Source organism: Falco rusticolus, chromosome 13 (genome assembly GCF_015220075.1).
Source record: "Falco rusticolus isolate bFalRus1 chromosome 13, bFalRus1.pri, whole genome shotgun sequence".
Taxonomy (NCBI): domain Eukaryota; kingdom Metazoa; phylum Chordata; class Aves; order Falconiformes; family Falconidae; genus Falco; species Falco rusticolus.
In genome coordinates, this window is record NC_051199.1 from 16,645,741 (window position 1) to 16,660,670 (window position 14,930).

The window sequence follows — 14,930 nt, forward strand, 5'->3', positions numbered from 1 at the left end:
TTTTGCCTTACTCCCCAAGGGCAACCCTCTGAACTCCTAATTCACGTACTTCTCCATTGAAGAGAATCTGCATAAAGAAAAGCTCTAGAAGAAAGCAGCCTACCTCTGCAAATGGAGAGCATGTTGTGCCTGTCCCTTTCAGGACACTGGAAAAATATATTTCCTATGTTTGGGAAAGTTGGTTTTCACGTATTCCCATGGCAGTGGGGCTCAGCCTGATGCTTGCAGCTAGGAACTGTCTCCCAGATTTTTCTGTGAAGCTGAATTATTGATGGCTTTTAGCTTTGCAGGGAGCACACAGCTTTGAAAGGAGTCTCTTGGTCCCTTGGTCTGATACTACAAATGGTGCTTCAGATTATGTTCTTAGTAACTAGCCTGGACGTACCTTAAAAGCTAGGGTGTTTCTTTGCCCTCGCTTCCTCCTGTTGAAAATTGTTCTTGAACTTGGATGCCAGGAACCTTAACGTCCTCTGGGAGTTTGTCTGGTTTTAACCTGTGGGAGTTGATAACTTGAGTCCTGGAGTTTTAAAAGAACTGGCTGAGGAGTTATTGAGCACTCTGGTGTGTATTCTGATTGCATTTTGGACCATTAGTAAGGACTAATAGACCTTGAAAGAGTTATTGTTCCTTTGCTTTTCCAAAGTAGCACACAGGTTGGCCCTGGAAGCATAGTCTGGTCACTTTGGCATTGATGGTGGATAAAGACATAGCAATGGGGAAATAGGATCCCACCAGTCAATGAAAGAAACTGAAGAAACAATAGAAATTTACTTCAACCTTTGGTCAAGTCATAAAGTCTAAGTCTGCTTTGTCAGTTCTTTTATAGTGCATTTTGAGTCAAAGCTCACCTATAGAACCTGAACGTTCAGTCTGGAAATAAAATGAAAGTAATGTTATTCTTTGTGATAGCATACGATTTATTAACTGGCTCCTACAAGTTTACTGTGTGAACTTTATGTGACGGGTCTTCATCCAGCTGGGCTGTTTCTAGTTCATTTTCAGGGGCATGTTCTTGCACTAAGACACCATCTCTAACTGAAGTACCCTGCCAGCTGGTGGGGTGGTAGCTGAGATGGGAGCAAGTGGTGTTCAGAGCTGCCTGGACAGCGTACGCAGGTGGGATTGTGGACACCATGTTCTCCTCCATAAAGAGTCCAGGGTTCTGCTCTGGGACAGGTAAAGCCTCTAGGCAGTGTCTGCAGGATGGGTTGCAGTGACTGGTTTGCCGGTACTGGGCTGTAGATGAGAAGGAGAATGTAAACACCAGGATGTATAAGGAAACAGCAGGAGAGAGGAATTGCTGCTCCTGTGTTTAGGAACTTATGCAGTGCTGGAGCCATCTCTCCTCTGCGTGTGCAGCTCCCAGCACAGTGGATGCCTTGAGCAGTTTTTTCAGTAACACTAATCATAAAATAAGCACAGAGCTGGGTTTTACCACACCCGTTGCACCAAAGCTGAAAAATCTGGAAAAACTTAAGAGCTACTGGAATAATTCTGGTGTGGAGAAACTTCCTTACCAGGGATGAACTTAAGGAGTCCAATCCATGTTCTCTGAAGAAGCGACTTGATCCCGCACCCGGCTGTGAATGTTTTTTCAACTTCTCACGAGCAGGAGAGTGCTTATCTTATTAAGCCAAGGGAGAAACAAAATCCAGGGGCTGGATGCAAAAGCAGAGAAGCACAAACTAGCCGTGAGGCGGATGTTTTATGAATCAGCATAATTAATCTTGAAAAAACACAGCCAGGGAAGGCCTGAACCTGAGACCGGGCATCTGGGAAGAGAACCTCTCCATGTCTGCAGGTGCTGTGGGCTCAGCGGCACAGGCAGGCTGGGGCGAGCGCGGTGGTCCCCTGACCCCGCCGGTTTGAGGGAAGTGGTCCGGGGGGCTGGCGGCGCACCCACCACCTGGGGCAGCGGCCCCGGTGCCTGCAGCAGCCGTGCCGCACAGATGCCGCCCCCGGGTCGTGCCCGCCTGGGGAAGGGGCGCCCCGGCGGGGCTCCCGCAACGGGCCGGCGGGTGCTGGCGCCCGCGTTGCGTAACGCGACGGGCCGGGCGGCGGGGCGAGGGGCCGGGGCGTGCGGCCGCTCCCCGTGCGCGCCCCGCGGAGCCCGCAGCAGGGGGCCCGGCGGTGCCGCGGTGCGGGCCGCGGAGGCGGGGCGCGGGCGGGGCGCGCATGCGGGCGGTGCCAGGCAGCGCGGCGGGCCGCGGAGCCACTCGCCCCCGCAGCACCGCTCCGCCAGGGACAGCTCCCGCCGGCGCCCAGGTAACGCGCTCCCCCCGCGGCCGCGCTCCGCTCCGCGCCGCTTCCCCCGTGGCGGGGGTGCGGGGGGCCCGGCGGCTCACGCCGTCTCCCCCGCCGCTTGCTTGCTTGCAGCTCCGAGGCTGTGTCGGCGCCGTCCCCACCGCGGAGCAGGCAGCGGCGGCCGGCTCTGCCCGCCGGGCTCTCGGGGCTTTCGGCTGAGGAGGGAGCGCGTCTTCCGGCAACTTCCCGGCGCCCGCAAGGCTCCGCGATGGAAGGGAAAGGTGGGTCGGGGCGCGGGGGGGGGGCGGCGGAAGGACCGCAGTGGCCGGGCCGGGAGCGCGGCACGGGGCCGGGAGCAGCCGTGCCGTGCCGTGCCGCTGTGGTAGGTACATTGCAGCACCGGCAGGGAAGCGGGCTCGGGGAGGCGCTGCCCTTCCCACGCCAGCGGGTGGTATTCGGCCGGTGGCGTAGCGGAGTGTGGCGAAGGGTGGTGGTTTGGGCTGTGTGTTTGTGGTCCCTTTTTTTTTTTTTTTATAATTTATTTATTTCCCTTTAGGGTGAGACAGATGTTAGTTGGTGATTTGTTTTCTTAATGCTAAGGATTTGCATAATAAATATGAGGTCTGTCCCATGTTTTTTTCAGTCAGTCAGCAATGGGGAGGTTTTTAGGAGATGAAAAGCATTTCGTGATTAGAATGGTGGGGTTTTTTTTAAAAAAAAAAATCAGTTTTTTTTTCTGAAACGAGAAGAACAGGGCTGTAGAGCTCTGCCCTCATTACGTTGCATATTTAACACATCAGAACATCCTAATAGATTGGGGCAAATGCAACGAGTATTGTGCTATTGAACTGTCCACCCCAGAAAGGCACGCAATATTTAATGATTTTCCCTCTATCTCGTATGTTTGCATACGAAGAGATGTAGAGCTCACCCAAATATATCCCTTCGTGTTGGGCATGTATATTTTGTTTCCATACATAGCTATGTAGTCCTGCCCGCTTATTTACTTATCTACCTCTACCGTTGCATCAGACATCACACATTCAACTGGTACATGAACTCAAAATCTCTGTGTGTTAATTGCCAAGCAAGTATTGATGGTAAGTCAGCCCATGCAGAGGGAAGGCTAGTTGCTGTTGCCATTCCCACCTAACCCTAGCTGCCAGCTCTCCTGTATAACACAAAACTGGTGGCTGTTTAATTGATAGAGATCAAGGCAGTGGGAGAATATGGACTATATTAATTCAAGGAAAATGACGGTGGACTTGTATAACACAATACTACATACCTTCCAGGGAGTTGAGCAAGCTATATTTAAACCTCAGGTTTATTTTTGTAACTGTCTTGTCAATCAGGGCTATAGTTCTCCTGTGTGGGAATATCTGATTATATGCTGATTAAGGAAGGAAGCTATTTCAATCATATGGAGGCAGTATGTCCTATAAAGTACAGATTCTTGTGGGCAGTGATCAATAGCATTAACAGGGTTTGAGGACAGGTAAGTACCTCTTTTAAGAAAGTTCACCTGCAAAGACTTGACTTGGGTGAGAAGCTTACAGCAGTCACGTTAGCATCACTGTTTTTCTTGATTATCCACACTGTTTTCACAGTTAACCTGAGACGGGACACCTTTACTTTTTTGGATGCCCTACTGGTACATGACTTGATGCGAAACAAATAGACTGTGACTTTCGTATAACACGTTATGTGCCTTGTCATGCACTACACAAGCAGGCAAAAAGCTCTGTGGAACTTATGATGGAGCTCGTGTAGCTGGGGTTGGGCAAGGGGCAGAAAGGTAACATCTGCAGTAAAATGAAAGAAAAAGGGTCCAGCTAGCTGGTGGCAGAAGCACCACCTGAGAGTGCATCACCTGATTACTATCTTGTGAAAACAGATAGTGGCTGTTACGGTGCAGTCACTGCCTGAGTTGGCGATGAGCAGCTGAACAAGGCAGCCTTTTGGGCCACTGGTACTTGTGTTCATTAGTTGCGAGATGGGCTGCACAGCAGCCTGTGTTCCCAGGCTCTTGGCTTTGGCAAAAAGGTTATTAGGGGTGAGACAACGCCAAGAGTCACTACACTGTAATCTTTGGGGAAAAGAAAATAATAAAATAAATCTCAGCAGTTTGCTCTTACCAGAGATTTTCCTTGATGAGGTGGAGGTGGGGAACAAATACTCCCTGGGTTTCCTCTACCTGTGCAGAAAAAAGGGATGTTTAGAGCAAACCCAGCAGAAATCAAGGCGCCAGAACGGGACAGCTCCAAAGTAGAGATGACCTTAAAGGCAATAGACAAGCAACTTTGGCATCTCAATGGGAGAACTAGAAGGCAGAAGTCTGCTCACAGCAGGAATCCAGTTGTGTTGGCACTGAAGTAATCCTTGAAACTCGCTTAGTGTTGGAGTAGCTTGAGAAGGCCTATGATGTGCAGATCTAATGGACTGATTCTGTGTACGCATATAGCAAGGCACAATGCAGGATGTCTCCCCAGAGGGCAGGTATGGGCCAGCCTAAGCCCTTCACATCTTCAGCTTTTATGATTAATCCTAGATGGACTTGCAACTGCATTGCCTTACTGAGGACTTGTTTACATTTTATTTTCATTACTAACCAAGCCTCTGCATTGCAAGTCCTGTTTTATGAGACTGCTGCTTGTAGACAGTGTTTCACTGAAGTCATCACTTGCTTTTGAAATGCTTCCTCCTGCAGCCCTTCTCCCACCCCTCCAGTCTTCCTTGGTGCAAATCTTAGAACATTTCAAACTCAGCGTTATGCAGATACTGGGGAAGAGTGTGTGCTATATTAAGCAACATAAAGTCTGTTTAAGAAAACCTACCTTCTGGTCCCTGAATTCAGCTGTTCCTGGTGACTGCTGTGGACTTTTCTGCCTAGGATTTGCCATCCCAGGACGACTTAGTTGTCTGAATGTGGCTGGTGCTGATGCTTTACAAAGCTTACAGTCCTCTGTTAAAAAAATAAAAAAAATAATTGCTGAAGACTTATCTCAAGTGCTGCTCAGAGCAGCCATAGCTGATTGCACTGATTGGACTCATTCATGAGAATGAAAGGACATATCCTAGTTTTTGTGCAGTGGGGTGCAGGACTAAAGACTTTACTCTTGTTAGGACTATTGCAGTAAGAGTGCAAGCACGAGGGTCCTGGTGTGGGCTGAGGAGGAGGCGGTGCCTTCTTCCAACAGTCAAACCTGGCTAGACATGAACATCTTTCTTCCTGACTCCAAGAAGATAAATAATAGTAGCAGCACTTTATGGAGCTGCAATGTTACCAACACATCTTGGTGATCTAAAAGTAACATTTGGCCTCATCTAACTTACAGCTTCTTTGACTGACTTTGCACATTCACTGCCTCCAAACCTTTTGCAGCAGTGAGACGCTTAAAAGTTGTAGCTACTCCCAAAGCCCATTAGGCAATGGAGGAAGGGAGGGCGTTGTGGGTGAGGACTGCTTTGCATCTGCTACCTGATCCCTGTTTTCTGAATCTCACCACTACAGCAGTTCTGTAGGCTGCAGCAGTAAGCGATACCACACCAGGCATCCCAGAAGCTGGGCTTTGCCAAAGCTAACAATAGTTAATGTGGAGGTTAAAGGATACTTGGTCACTTGCCAGATTCTTCAGTTACAGTTAGACGCTTAGCAGGGGATGGAACGTCACACAGTGATGTTCAGACTCGGAGGCTAGGAAAGAAATCAACCAAGCAAGAGGCAAGCTGCACAGTGTGGAATGTATCCCTGGGCTTCTGGATGGAGCGGAGAGGGACTGCAGGTTAGCCTTGCTGCAGGGAGAGCTCCCTTCCTCCGAAGGTGCTATACTCTTTTCTGTAATCCTGAAGACACAGGGAAATCTCTTTTTGGCAGTGAGGAATATTACTACTGTTTTGTCTGAGGTGGAGATTGGGATGTGACTGGATGTGTCAATGTTCCATGGGGGGGCAGGGCCATGCTGCCTACTGGGCTCTTCTGCAAGGGCCCAGCCAGTTCTTGGTGCTCTGCTCTCCCTGGAGGTCAGTGCTGGGCGCTGGTGGCCCTGGTGAGGTTTCATCACCTGGGTGCAGGGCAGGCTCCTGACAGCACAGGATGCGTGCTGTTAGCTCAGAAACACAGCAGGGCTTGTCTACTGGGACAGCGAAGCTAAAGCATGTTGTTGGCTACCCCACTGAGATCTGGAGGTGTTCTTGTCAGTCCTCTGAGCCATGGTCCCGCTCTATTGGATAGCAGTGTCAGGTTGGAAAGACATCTTCTGTGCGGTGGGTCTTCCCTCAGGAACATCATCCTCGTGCTCAGAAGGCTGCGTGGTAGAAGCCTTACAGCTCTTCTGCTGGACAGTCCCAAAGCATCAGTGCTTTGAGGAGATGAATGCAGAGAACATCTCTGCAGAGTGACTGTCCCAGGCAGGTGCTGCCACGGTAGTGCTATCTGAGTCATGTTTTCTTTCCAGTCACAAAGGCTGGGAGCAGGCTTTTTGCTTCTGCAGAAAAGCCATGGTGCTGTCATTCACCGACATGCAATGTTCAGGTCTTTAAATGGGCTCCTGTAAAACAGCAGTAAGATCCAGATTACTTAGGGCACAGGGTTGCCCTTCCTGGGACTAGCAAACGGGTCTGAGCTCTTTGCATTTTACTGTCTTGTGGATATGTGGATGGCCAAGGTGGTTTGATCCATCTCTCCCTGCCAGAGCTGCCCTGAAACTTCCTTGGCCAGACCCAGCACCCTGGGCCAGCTTTCCCTGCGCAGCTGTCTGCGTGCTATGTTTGTAAAGGACAGGATCTTCACCTTGAACCTGTGATCAAAACCCAACAAGAGCTGATGAATGTTAGGATTGTGGACGGGCTTTGTGGACAAGGTGAGAGAAGGTGGCAAGTGAGAACACGCAGTTCTGGAGATTGCTGTGCACTGTCCCACCTTCATGGCTTTCTTCAATGATCAAAGGAAAGATCTTAGTGATCCCAGCTGTATCTTGTGTTCTGAAGCTCTTTGGGATGCTCATGTCAAAACCTTCCTCATCATGCATCTTCCTGACACGTTGTGCATTTTAGAGGTGAGTGCAGCACATATTGTTGAAGATGTGTGTTTAAGTAATGCAGATTGATTTGGAAAAGACTGGGTTGCACAAGTCATCCTGGTTACTTCTTTGTAATGTAAGCCAAGTAGTGGCACGGTTACTTTTCTTATGAAACTGTTCCCTTTTTTTGGGGAATGCTTGCATCTCTCTCAAGGTGGTCAGAGGCTTCTCTGAGCAGCTCACTTTCCATAGAGGAGGTAGCTGCATGCTCTCTGTCTTTCACAGTGATGTGCAGTGTGAGATACAGGACGTGTTACTGAAGCCAGCATTCTCAAACTGGCTGCCTGAAGTTTGACTCAGGGAAGCACATTTGGGGATGTAAATAAATGGCCTGACTTTTCTAGTATCTCCCTCATGCCCTAGGCTATGCATCTCTGTATAGGTACCAGTTTTCTATATAGCAGGGGAACACTTCGGCTGCCTGACCCCTCAGCACCTTATCCCTGAGGCTGGACTGGGGTACTGCGCGGGTTGCTTTGTCCTGTGCCTCAGACACAGCCTCCACTGAAAGATGCAGGAAGGGGAGCGTAAGGCACTAAGCTAGCACTGCATGCATTCTTTAATGTATTTCAGAAAGCAAATGAAAGTCTGTTTCTCTTACATTAGAAATCACATTAAAATTAAAACAAATACGACTGTGTTCTGGGAGGGCTCAAAGATGGTAAGAGTTCAGGTTGCTGTGTGGGACTAGCAAATAAGCAAACCTGTGCTGCCACCAACAAGAGCAGGTAACGGTCTAATACCTTTATTAAAATTAGTTGGTAGCTGCTGAAATACCAGAGGCATCCATCTTCAGGTTCTGGATGGGAGAATGACCCAAGCCTATCTGATGCTGGAGGTTGTAGACACGGTACCCAGGAAAGTGTCTGTGCTCTAATGGACCTCATGATGAGGACGGAAAAGTGGCCGTGCTCATATTCCTTCCTACCTACAAACTTACCACATTACTAAAAAAAGGGGGAAAGAGGACCCTAGTAACAGGCTTGAATGTTATAGAAGTGGGGGGAAGATTTAGTAATCTGGTTATTAACAAAATGCAGCAGACAAATTCCTCCACCCCACATCCACAAGTTACATGGGAGCTGTGGAGGTTGCATTTAATCTGAATAAAATTCTGGAGTAATTTAAGATTATTTAATGCATTTTCTAACATACCATTTATATGTCTAATGGCTGGAAACATAATCTGTGGATACTTTGAGTAATGACCTGCATACAGCTGTTTCATCCTTAGTTTATCAGGGTCCAGAAAATTCAAAAGATGAACTTGATTTTTTCAAAGCATTTTTTTTCAAAAGGCTTAGCTTACTGCAAGATTTTTCTTATCTGCTCTTATCTTTCCTTATCTATTCAGCTGTTCAAATCCTGTCTTAATTGCATTCATTTCTAATGTGCCATATAAAACTTGATATGCAAAAGCTAGTTATTTAAGGAGAATTGCAGAAACTATTTTTGTCTGTGTCTTCTGACCTATAAATGAGATAACATGATTATTTTTTACATGCAAAGCTTTGTGTTTATTAGCATGGTAAAAAGTAATTTGACAATGAAAAATATTCCTGATGGGCATAAATAATGAATGTTTTCACTCGACATATAAAGATTTTAATAACGCTGGTACACTAAAATGATTGAAGAGTTTACTATTTTCCTGTCAGTGATACAAGGACGTTCCCTTTTTCTGTAGCTCCTATATCCCTGCTTTTTTGAAGTGTTCTTTATACTCAATAAGAGTACAAATCATCACGCTAATTCATTGAGTTTCTTCTCCCAGGTCCCAGATTTGGATGAACCTTATGATTTGATGCTTATGCAGGATACACATTGAAAGCTACGGCTTTTTTCTTCAGATTGAATTAAACTGGTTATGGTGTCGTCATGTTTCAGTAGAGATCTTGTGGCTTGAGATGATGACCGCTCAATAGAGTGCGGGAGCAATACTGCAGCGTGCCTTGAGGCTCGTGGCCGAGGGAGGGCTGTGTATGCATCAGCCTGTGAACTTCCAGAAGTAAGGTGCTTTGCTTGCTATTTTTAATAGCAAGCGCACAGCAAGAAATCGGGGAAGTATGAAATAGCATTTCTAACTTGAAAGACACTTTTTTTTGATCTGTGCTCCTTCTGCTTGTGTTTCACCCCTCTTTTGGAAGCTGGTTTGGACTGGCTTTACCTACCATCAGCCTTTAATAGGTAACGTTAACTTACTGAACTCAGCTGCTTGGAGGGTTTATGATGAAAAGCTGTAAAGTGGTGAATGTTGTGTTGGTATAATGAGGGAAATTTGCTTTGCTTCTCAGTCATTGAGAATGTATTATTAATGCAAAAACACTTTCCTTGAATTAAATGCTATCCTCAAAAGAGGCTGACAAGCAAGAAGACCTCTTGAGGAAGATTGAAGCCTGTCTGGTCGCGAAGTCTCATGCCATACTTATTTCAACATAAAGTGTTATTGCTGATTTTTTAATTTGTATTTTGCTCTCCAAGTACAGCCAGCCAAGGGTTGTTGGTAGGATGGGCATGCTCAAGTGTTGTGATAGTGTCTACTCAAGCAAATGTTGAACTAGAGACCTTGAGGTCTCTTCCAGCTGATGCTGGTGTCTGACATAACCCTGACAAGGAGCTTGAGCTCTAAATCTGGTTCTGAATTCTGTATCCTGCCTCTTCCTCCTCCCACTCACATTACTGGTCTTTACCTCCCTCTCATATCTGACTGTTTATCGTTACTTGAGGCATTGAGGAGGCTGGATCCAGATGTTGTGGCTGCAATTTGGCTGTGATTATTTTTTTTTTTTTTTTGGGGGGTGGGAGAGAATTACAGGTGTCTGTGCAGTATGAAAGATCAAACTTGTATGAAATTCAGAAGTGGAATAAACTTCTGCTTTGAAGGACAGCCCTTGGAGCTTCATCCTTTATTCATGTGCAGTCTGGAATGTCTATTTTGGGGAAAAGCTTTAGTGAGTTTAAAACCTGCCGGTCCTTCAGTTAAGAATATCTTGCAGCCGTGGCTTTAGAATGGTAAGAAACCAAACACAGAACACCAAAATATTCCAGATGTCCAGAATTACTGTTTCATCATAGGTGATATTATTTTGAGATTCAGGTTAGTTTTCTGAAACTTTGCCTAGGAAGAGACATACAGCTGGAATTCATTCTTTACTTAAGCACAAGCACACGCTGTGCTTGCTACGATGCAAGAGTATCCATTTCATTGCCACTTCAGAATAACCCCAAATTCAGTCTCTTACAGCATGTTGGAGCCACTAGCATTTAAGTGACAGGGAAACAGCAGTCATGTCCACAAAATGAGCAAAAATGTAGAATCCAGCACGTTCTAGTATATGGAGGCTAAAAATTAATTGTACATAAAGGAAGACTTGGATTTGCTAATTTGACACTAACAAGCCATTGCAGCATAACTGAGTTGACAGCAGAATAAGCTTCCTCAGCAAGACCTGCTTTCTATAATATTTCCAGCTTATTTGATCTCTTTGAAGGCTGAATCTGAGCTTTTCAAATGTTTTCTAGCCTTAAATTCATATTCCCTTTTAGTATTGACCAGCCCTTCTGGTATTCTGAGACTGACTTAACCAGTATCATACATTGTCAAATAATTGCATTGTCGAAGCCAGCTGTTAATATTCAAACTTTTTATTCCTATCGGTTTGTCCCAATGGAGAAATTACATGCTGCAAGTTGTAGCCATTTTGTTGCCATATGAGAAATGAGGGAGAAATCAGCAGAGAAGTTTAAAAATCACTGTCCCGAGTCGTCTTTTCCAGTCAAGATTTTAAATAAAGTGTGTGGAGCTACTCTGGATTTGCACTTGTGTAGGTAAATGCATCATCTGGTCAGTAGGCAAAGGCCAGGTCTCTAATGCCTTACCTCCCTGAAAACACAATGGAAATAATACTGATTATATGGTGTAAGACCTACTTAAATGCTTCTAGACCTTAATTATTGCTACTTAAAAAAGTAGTAAAGGTTTAAAGAAGTCATTTTATATTGGTTTGAGGGGATTTTAAAATAACAAACAGTTAACAGCTTAATTACCTTTTACTTCTTGCCACTTTGAAAGCAGTTTATTGGTACAAATTACATAGCTTTGAGGCTTTTGTTAGCAACTGTGCTATATAGTATCTTCAGAAGTCAGATTATCCACCCCACCTTAAAAATGACTATTAATTACACTTATAACAGGTGGCTCTGTGCTAAGACATGTTTCTGCCATTACTACTGAACATAGTACCAGATATCTAGAATCACCTGTCAGTTTTATTTGCATAATTCATCTCTCTGTAACCTGCATTTCAGGCTTTGCTTCCTAAACTGTATTTATAGTGCATTCACCTCCCAAAAAAATCAACATCCAGGAACAGTAAGACTTTGTTGTTGTGTTTTAATTTAGTTTGGTTTTTTTTTTTTTTTTTAAAAAAAAGAAGCTAGGGTTGAATTTTCTACCTCCTTTGATTAGAAGGTTCCCAGAAACAGTGAGGACAAGCCTGGCATACTGAAGCAATGCAAGTGTGCAGCCACGGGTAATAAATAGAGACAAAGAACACAATGTGTTTAAAATCTTAACTATTTATAGTAAGAAATAACTGAGTTTGATTATATTGTCCTTTCAGTGGCATCACCCTAAGGTTGACGATGGCAGAACTGAGTGTAGAATTTAGCCCTGTGTTCTGCTGTCTGTGAAACTGAGAACAAGGTATTGAGGCCGATGCTGAGCTTTGCATGCATGGGGATCTTCTGTGCAAGCAGTGCTCTGTGCTGCGCAAGTCAGTTGAACGGTAGGAATTTTTGGATTGATGGCCTGTTATAGACACACTGCTATACATATGAAAACACAGGCAGTTACTTTTTTATTTAAAGGATTTCAGGAACAGTGAGTCCAGAAAAGTCTTGCTGAATCCCAGCACTGATAAAGCGAGCATCACCACCACTTAAATGAGTTTATGCTCATGTGGAGCATGAGTTTGTATTTGGTAATCTCAAAGGCAAGGCTGGTGTACAGCCACCTTACTGTTCTTGTCTTGCTGAAGTCGTCTTTATCACCCAGAAGCTGCACAGCAATTTGGTCATCCAAACCAAACAGTGCGTCCTGAATGCAGGTTTCCATCTCATCTTGAAAGTGGTGGTGGTGGGCTGTTGGCTTGGAGAATATTAGGAAAGACCATGGAGGTGGACATGTCCCACTCCTGGCCCTCCCCTGTACCTTATTATCAATTCTGTAAGTTGGACTTTGGCCTGAAGCCTGGCTGGGGCACCCAGGAGGTGTTTGGTGCTTTGCTGTTCTTTCTGGGTCCTCAGATGTGTAAAGGCTTTGTCTTCTGCAGTTTTCCTGCCTGTGGGCCATCCCTCTTCTTAGTGTCAGGGGCTTCTCTTCAGCCTTAGGGGCAGTCAGCAGCCTAGCAATAGACAATATGTGACACTTCTGGGCTGTCCTCTGCTTGTCAGGAACACAGAAGTAAGAGTCTACCTCTTCTTCCTCCTGTTTGCAAAGGAGCTACCTAAAAATCAGGTCTCCTATGTTGTAGAAAATCCCATTTCCTGAAGTTTCTGTGCTGAATCAGATTGAATCCAATACTTTTCTTACCATTCAGGCCAGTCAAGGGCTTCCTGAACTCTGCAGTTACTGGTGGCTCCTGCCTTGGATCCGTGAGAGTTTATCAATGCCTGCGGTATTATGAACAGTACAACCAAGACTAAAGACTCATGTTTTTCAGCTAAACAATTTTACTGTGTGCTGTTTTTGTAAGGAGGTATCGCTATAGCCAACTCTTACTGATCTCTGAGGGACTGTGGATTTCATGGGATGCTTTTAAGACCTTTCCAGATGCAGGTACATATGGATCGTAAAGCTTTATCATTGTTTTTAGTTCTTGTATTATTTCTCTAATCAACCTTATAGCTCTTCTGTCTGTTGAAGTATGGAGCAAAATGATTGTTCCCAGCTTTCCATTTTAACTTCCTCTGTAGAAGAGAAATAGCGCTGTTTGCCAGCAAAGGACAGCCATATAGCCAGGAAAGCCTGTATATTCTTCTTCAAAAATACTGAATTTCAGTCCTACGTAAAATGTTTTAGTTTGAAATTGTTTTTAAATTATTTTCTTTGGGGAAAAAAATTCTAGAACAAATCTAATTTTAAACAGAACAAAAAGTGATGCTTCATTTAAAACTTTATATTTTTCATTGGAATTTCCTGGGGCAGAACTGGTCATGAAATTGTGTGTTACAACTGACTGCTTCAGGTATTTCTATGCAGAAAATGTCAGCTGCAAGTATTCTGCCCACACTTTGCCCATGGTTACTGGCTCAAATGCATTGCAAGGCTGTGTGAAATTTAGTTCCATGAAGATGGCTGATCTGGCCTCACCTGGGTGGAATATCTTGTACCTTTACTAAAAAAGCATCACTCATAGTGTTGTCTTGGTTTGTAAACTATGTGGTTATCACCCCATGTGCCTGAATAGCCCCAGTTGGCACCAGTAACTATGAACTATATATATTTATAGTGATGCTGCAGGGTACCAGAAATAGTGACCAAGGTGGCTATTGGCCAATGGCTGCTGAATGCCCTGAGTCTAATGAATTCAAAAGCTCACATACCCTCCTTGAGGGAAAAATGCAATCAGATTGTCTCTAATTATGATCCCAGGTGATGATAGAGCAATCCAGAAATAGCAAAGCATGGGCAGTCAACTCCCTTGATATAAGACAAACCTGGATGGGTTTGGTATTGGATCCTTCTTTTTCACTGAGAGACCTGTTGGACTGTTGGTCCTGTTCCTGGAGGGGCTAGTTACAGCTACATGAGGCAATAAATCAGCTTTTCCTCTGGAAAAGAAACCCCTTGGCGCTCTGCTCAGGCCCTGCTGGCAAAAATGTGTGGGGATGGAGAGCCAGTTTCACACAGCTGTGCCAAGTTCAAGACACCAGCTTGTAAATCACCTGGGTTCAACCCCTTATCTCGGTACTCTAGGATGGGAGAAGGGCTACAGAAGCCTCTGGTTAATGGAGTTACTGTGCATGGGGAGTGTATGTCAGTATGGCTCTGTACTTTGTTAAATGGGGGTTGGCTGGTGCCTGGACAGTACATGTTTGTGTATGCTCTGGGGCTGGGTGCCTTCATTACCTTATGTAGGAGTTGTATTAGGAACCCAATTAGTTTTAGTGTCTTACCCTGAGACATTGTTTGGGTAGCATTTGCTGTTTGCGATCGGTTGGATCCAGATCTCGGCGTTGTGGTGTTGGCCAGAGAGCCTGGGGGCTTTGGAAGGTCTGGTTGGTGGTAAGGCAGTGCATGATACAGAGCAGCAGGGTTTCAAGGTTAAATCCTGCCTCTGACTTTCCACGTGTTGAAATCGCTTTTAAACCCTGTCTGTGCTGCTGAATGAACGTGTTTTGTTTTACTCCTCCTAATCCAAAAGGTTTTGAGCCATTTCACTGCTAAAGCATCTGTTTACCTGTAGCCTAGTGGGGTGCTGTTAGTGTCCCTCTTCCTTTTTCTGAAGTTCATATCTCAAAGGTGCTCTCTGAAACATCTCAGATGAGTTTGATTGGAGACATTCATCCCATGCCAATTGCCATCATGACTAGCAAAGTCAA

General features: G+C 45.4%; 1 protein-coding gene across 2 annotated transcripts in view; it reads left to right on the forward strand.

Annotated features, from left to right (window-relative positions):
- The first annotated feature begins 2,130 nt into the window (after positions 1-2,130).
- FGF12 (fibroblast growth factor 12) overlaps positions 2,131-14,930 on the forward strand; it is a 228,185-nt gene continuing 215,385 nt past the window's right edge. Inside the window, exons 1-2 of one of the 2 annotated variants that reach the window (XM_037407492.1) lie at positions 2,131-2,265; positions 2,377-2,525. In XM_037407492.1, the coding sequence (XP_037263389.1) occupies positions 2,513-2,525 (13 nt within the window). In that variant the 5' untranslated portion in view covers positions 2,131-2,265; positions 2,377-2,512. Of the gene's footprint in view, positions 2,266-2,376; positions 2,526-5,963; positions 6,068-14,930 lie in introns of those variants that run through there. The other variant, XM_037407493.1, reaches the window with a different exon arrangement.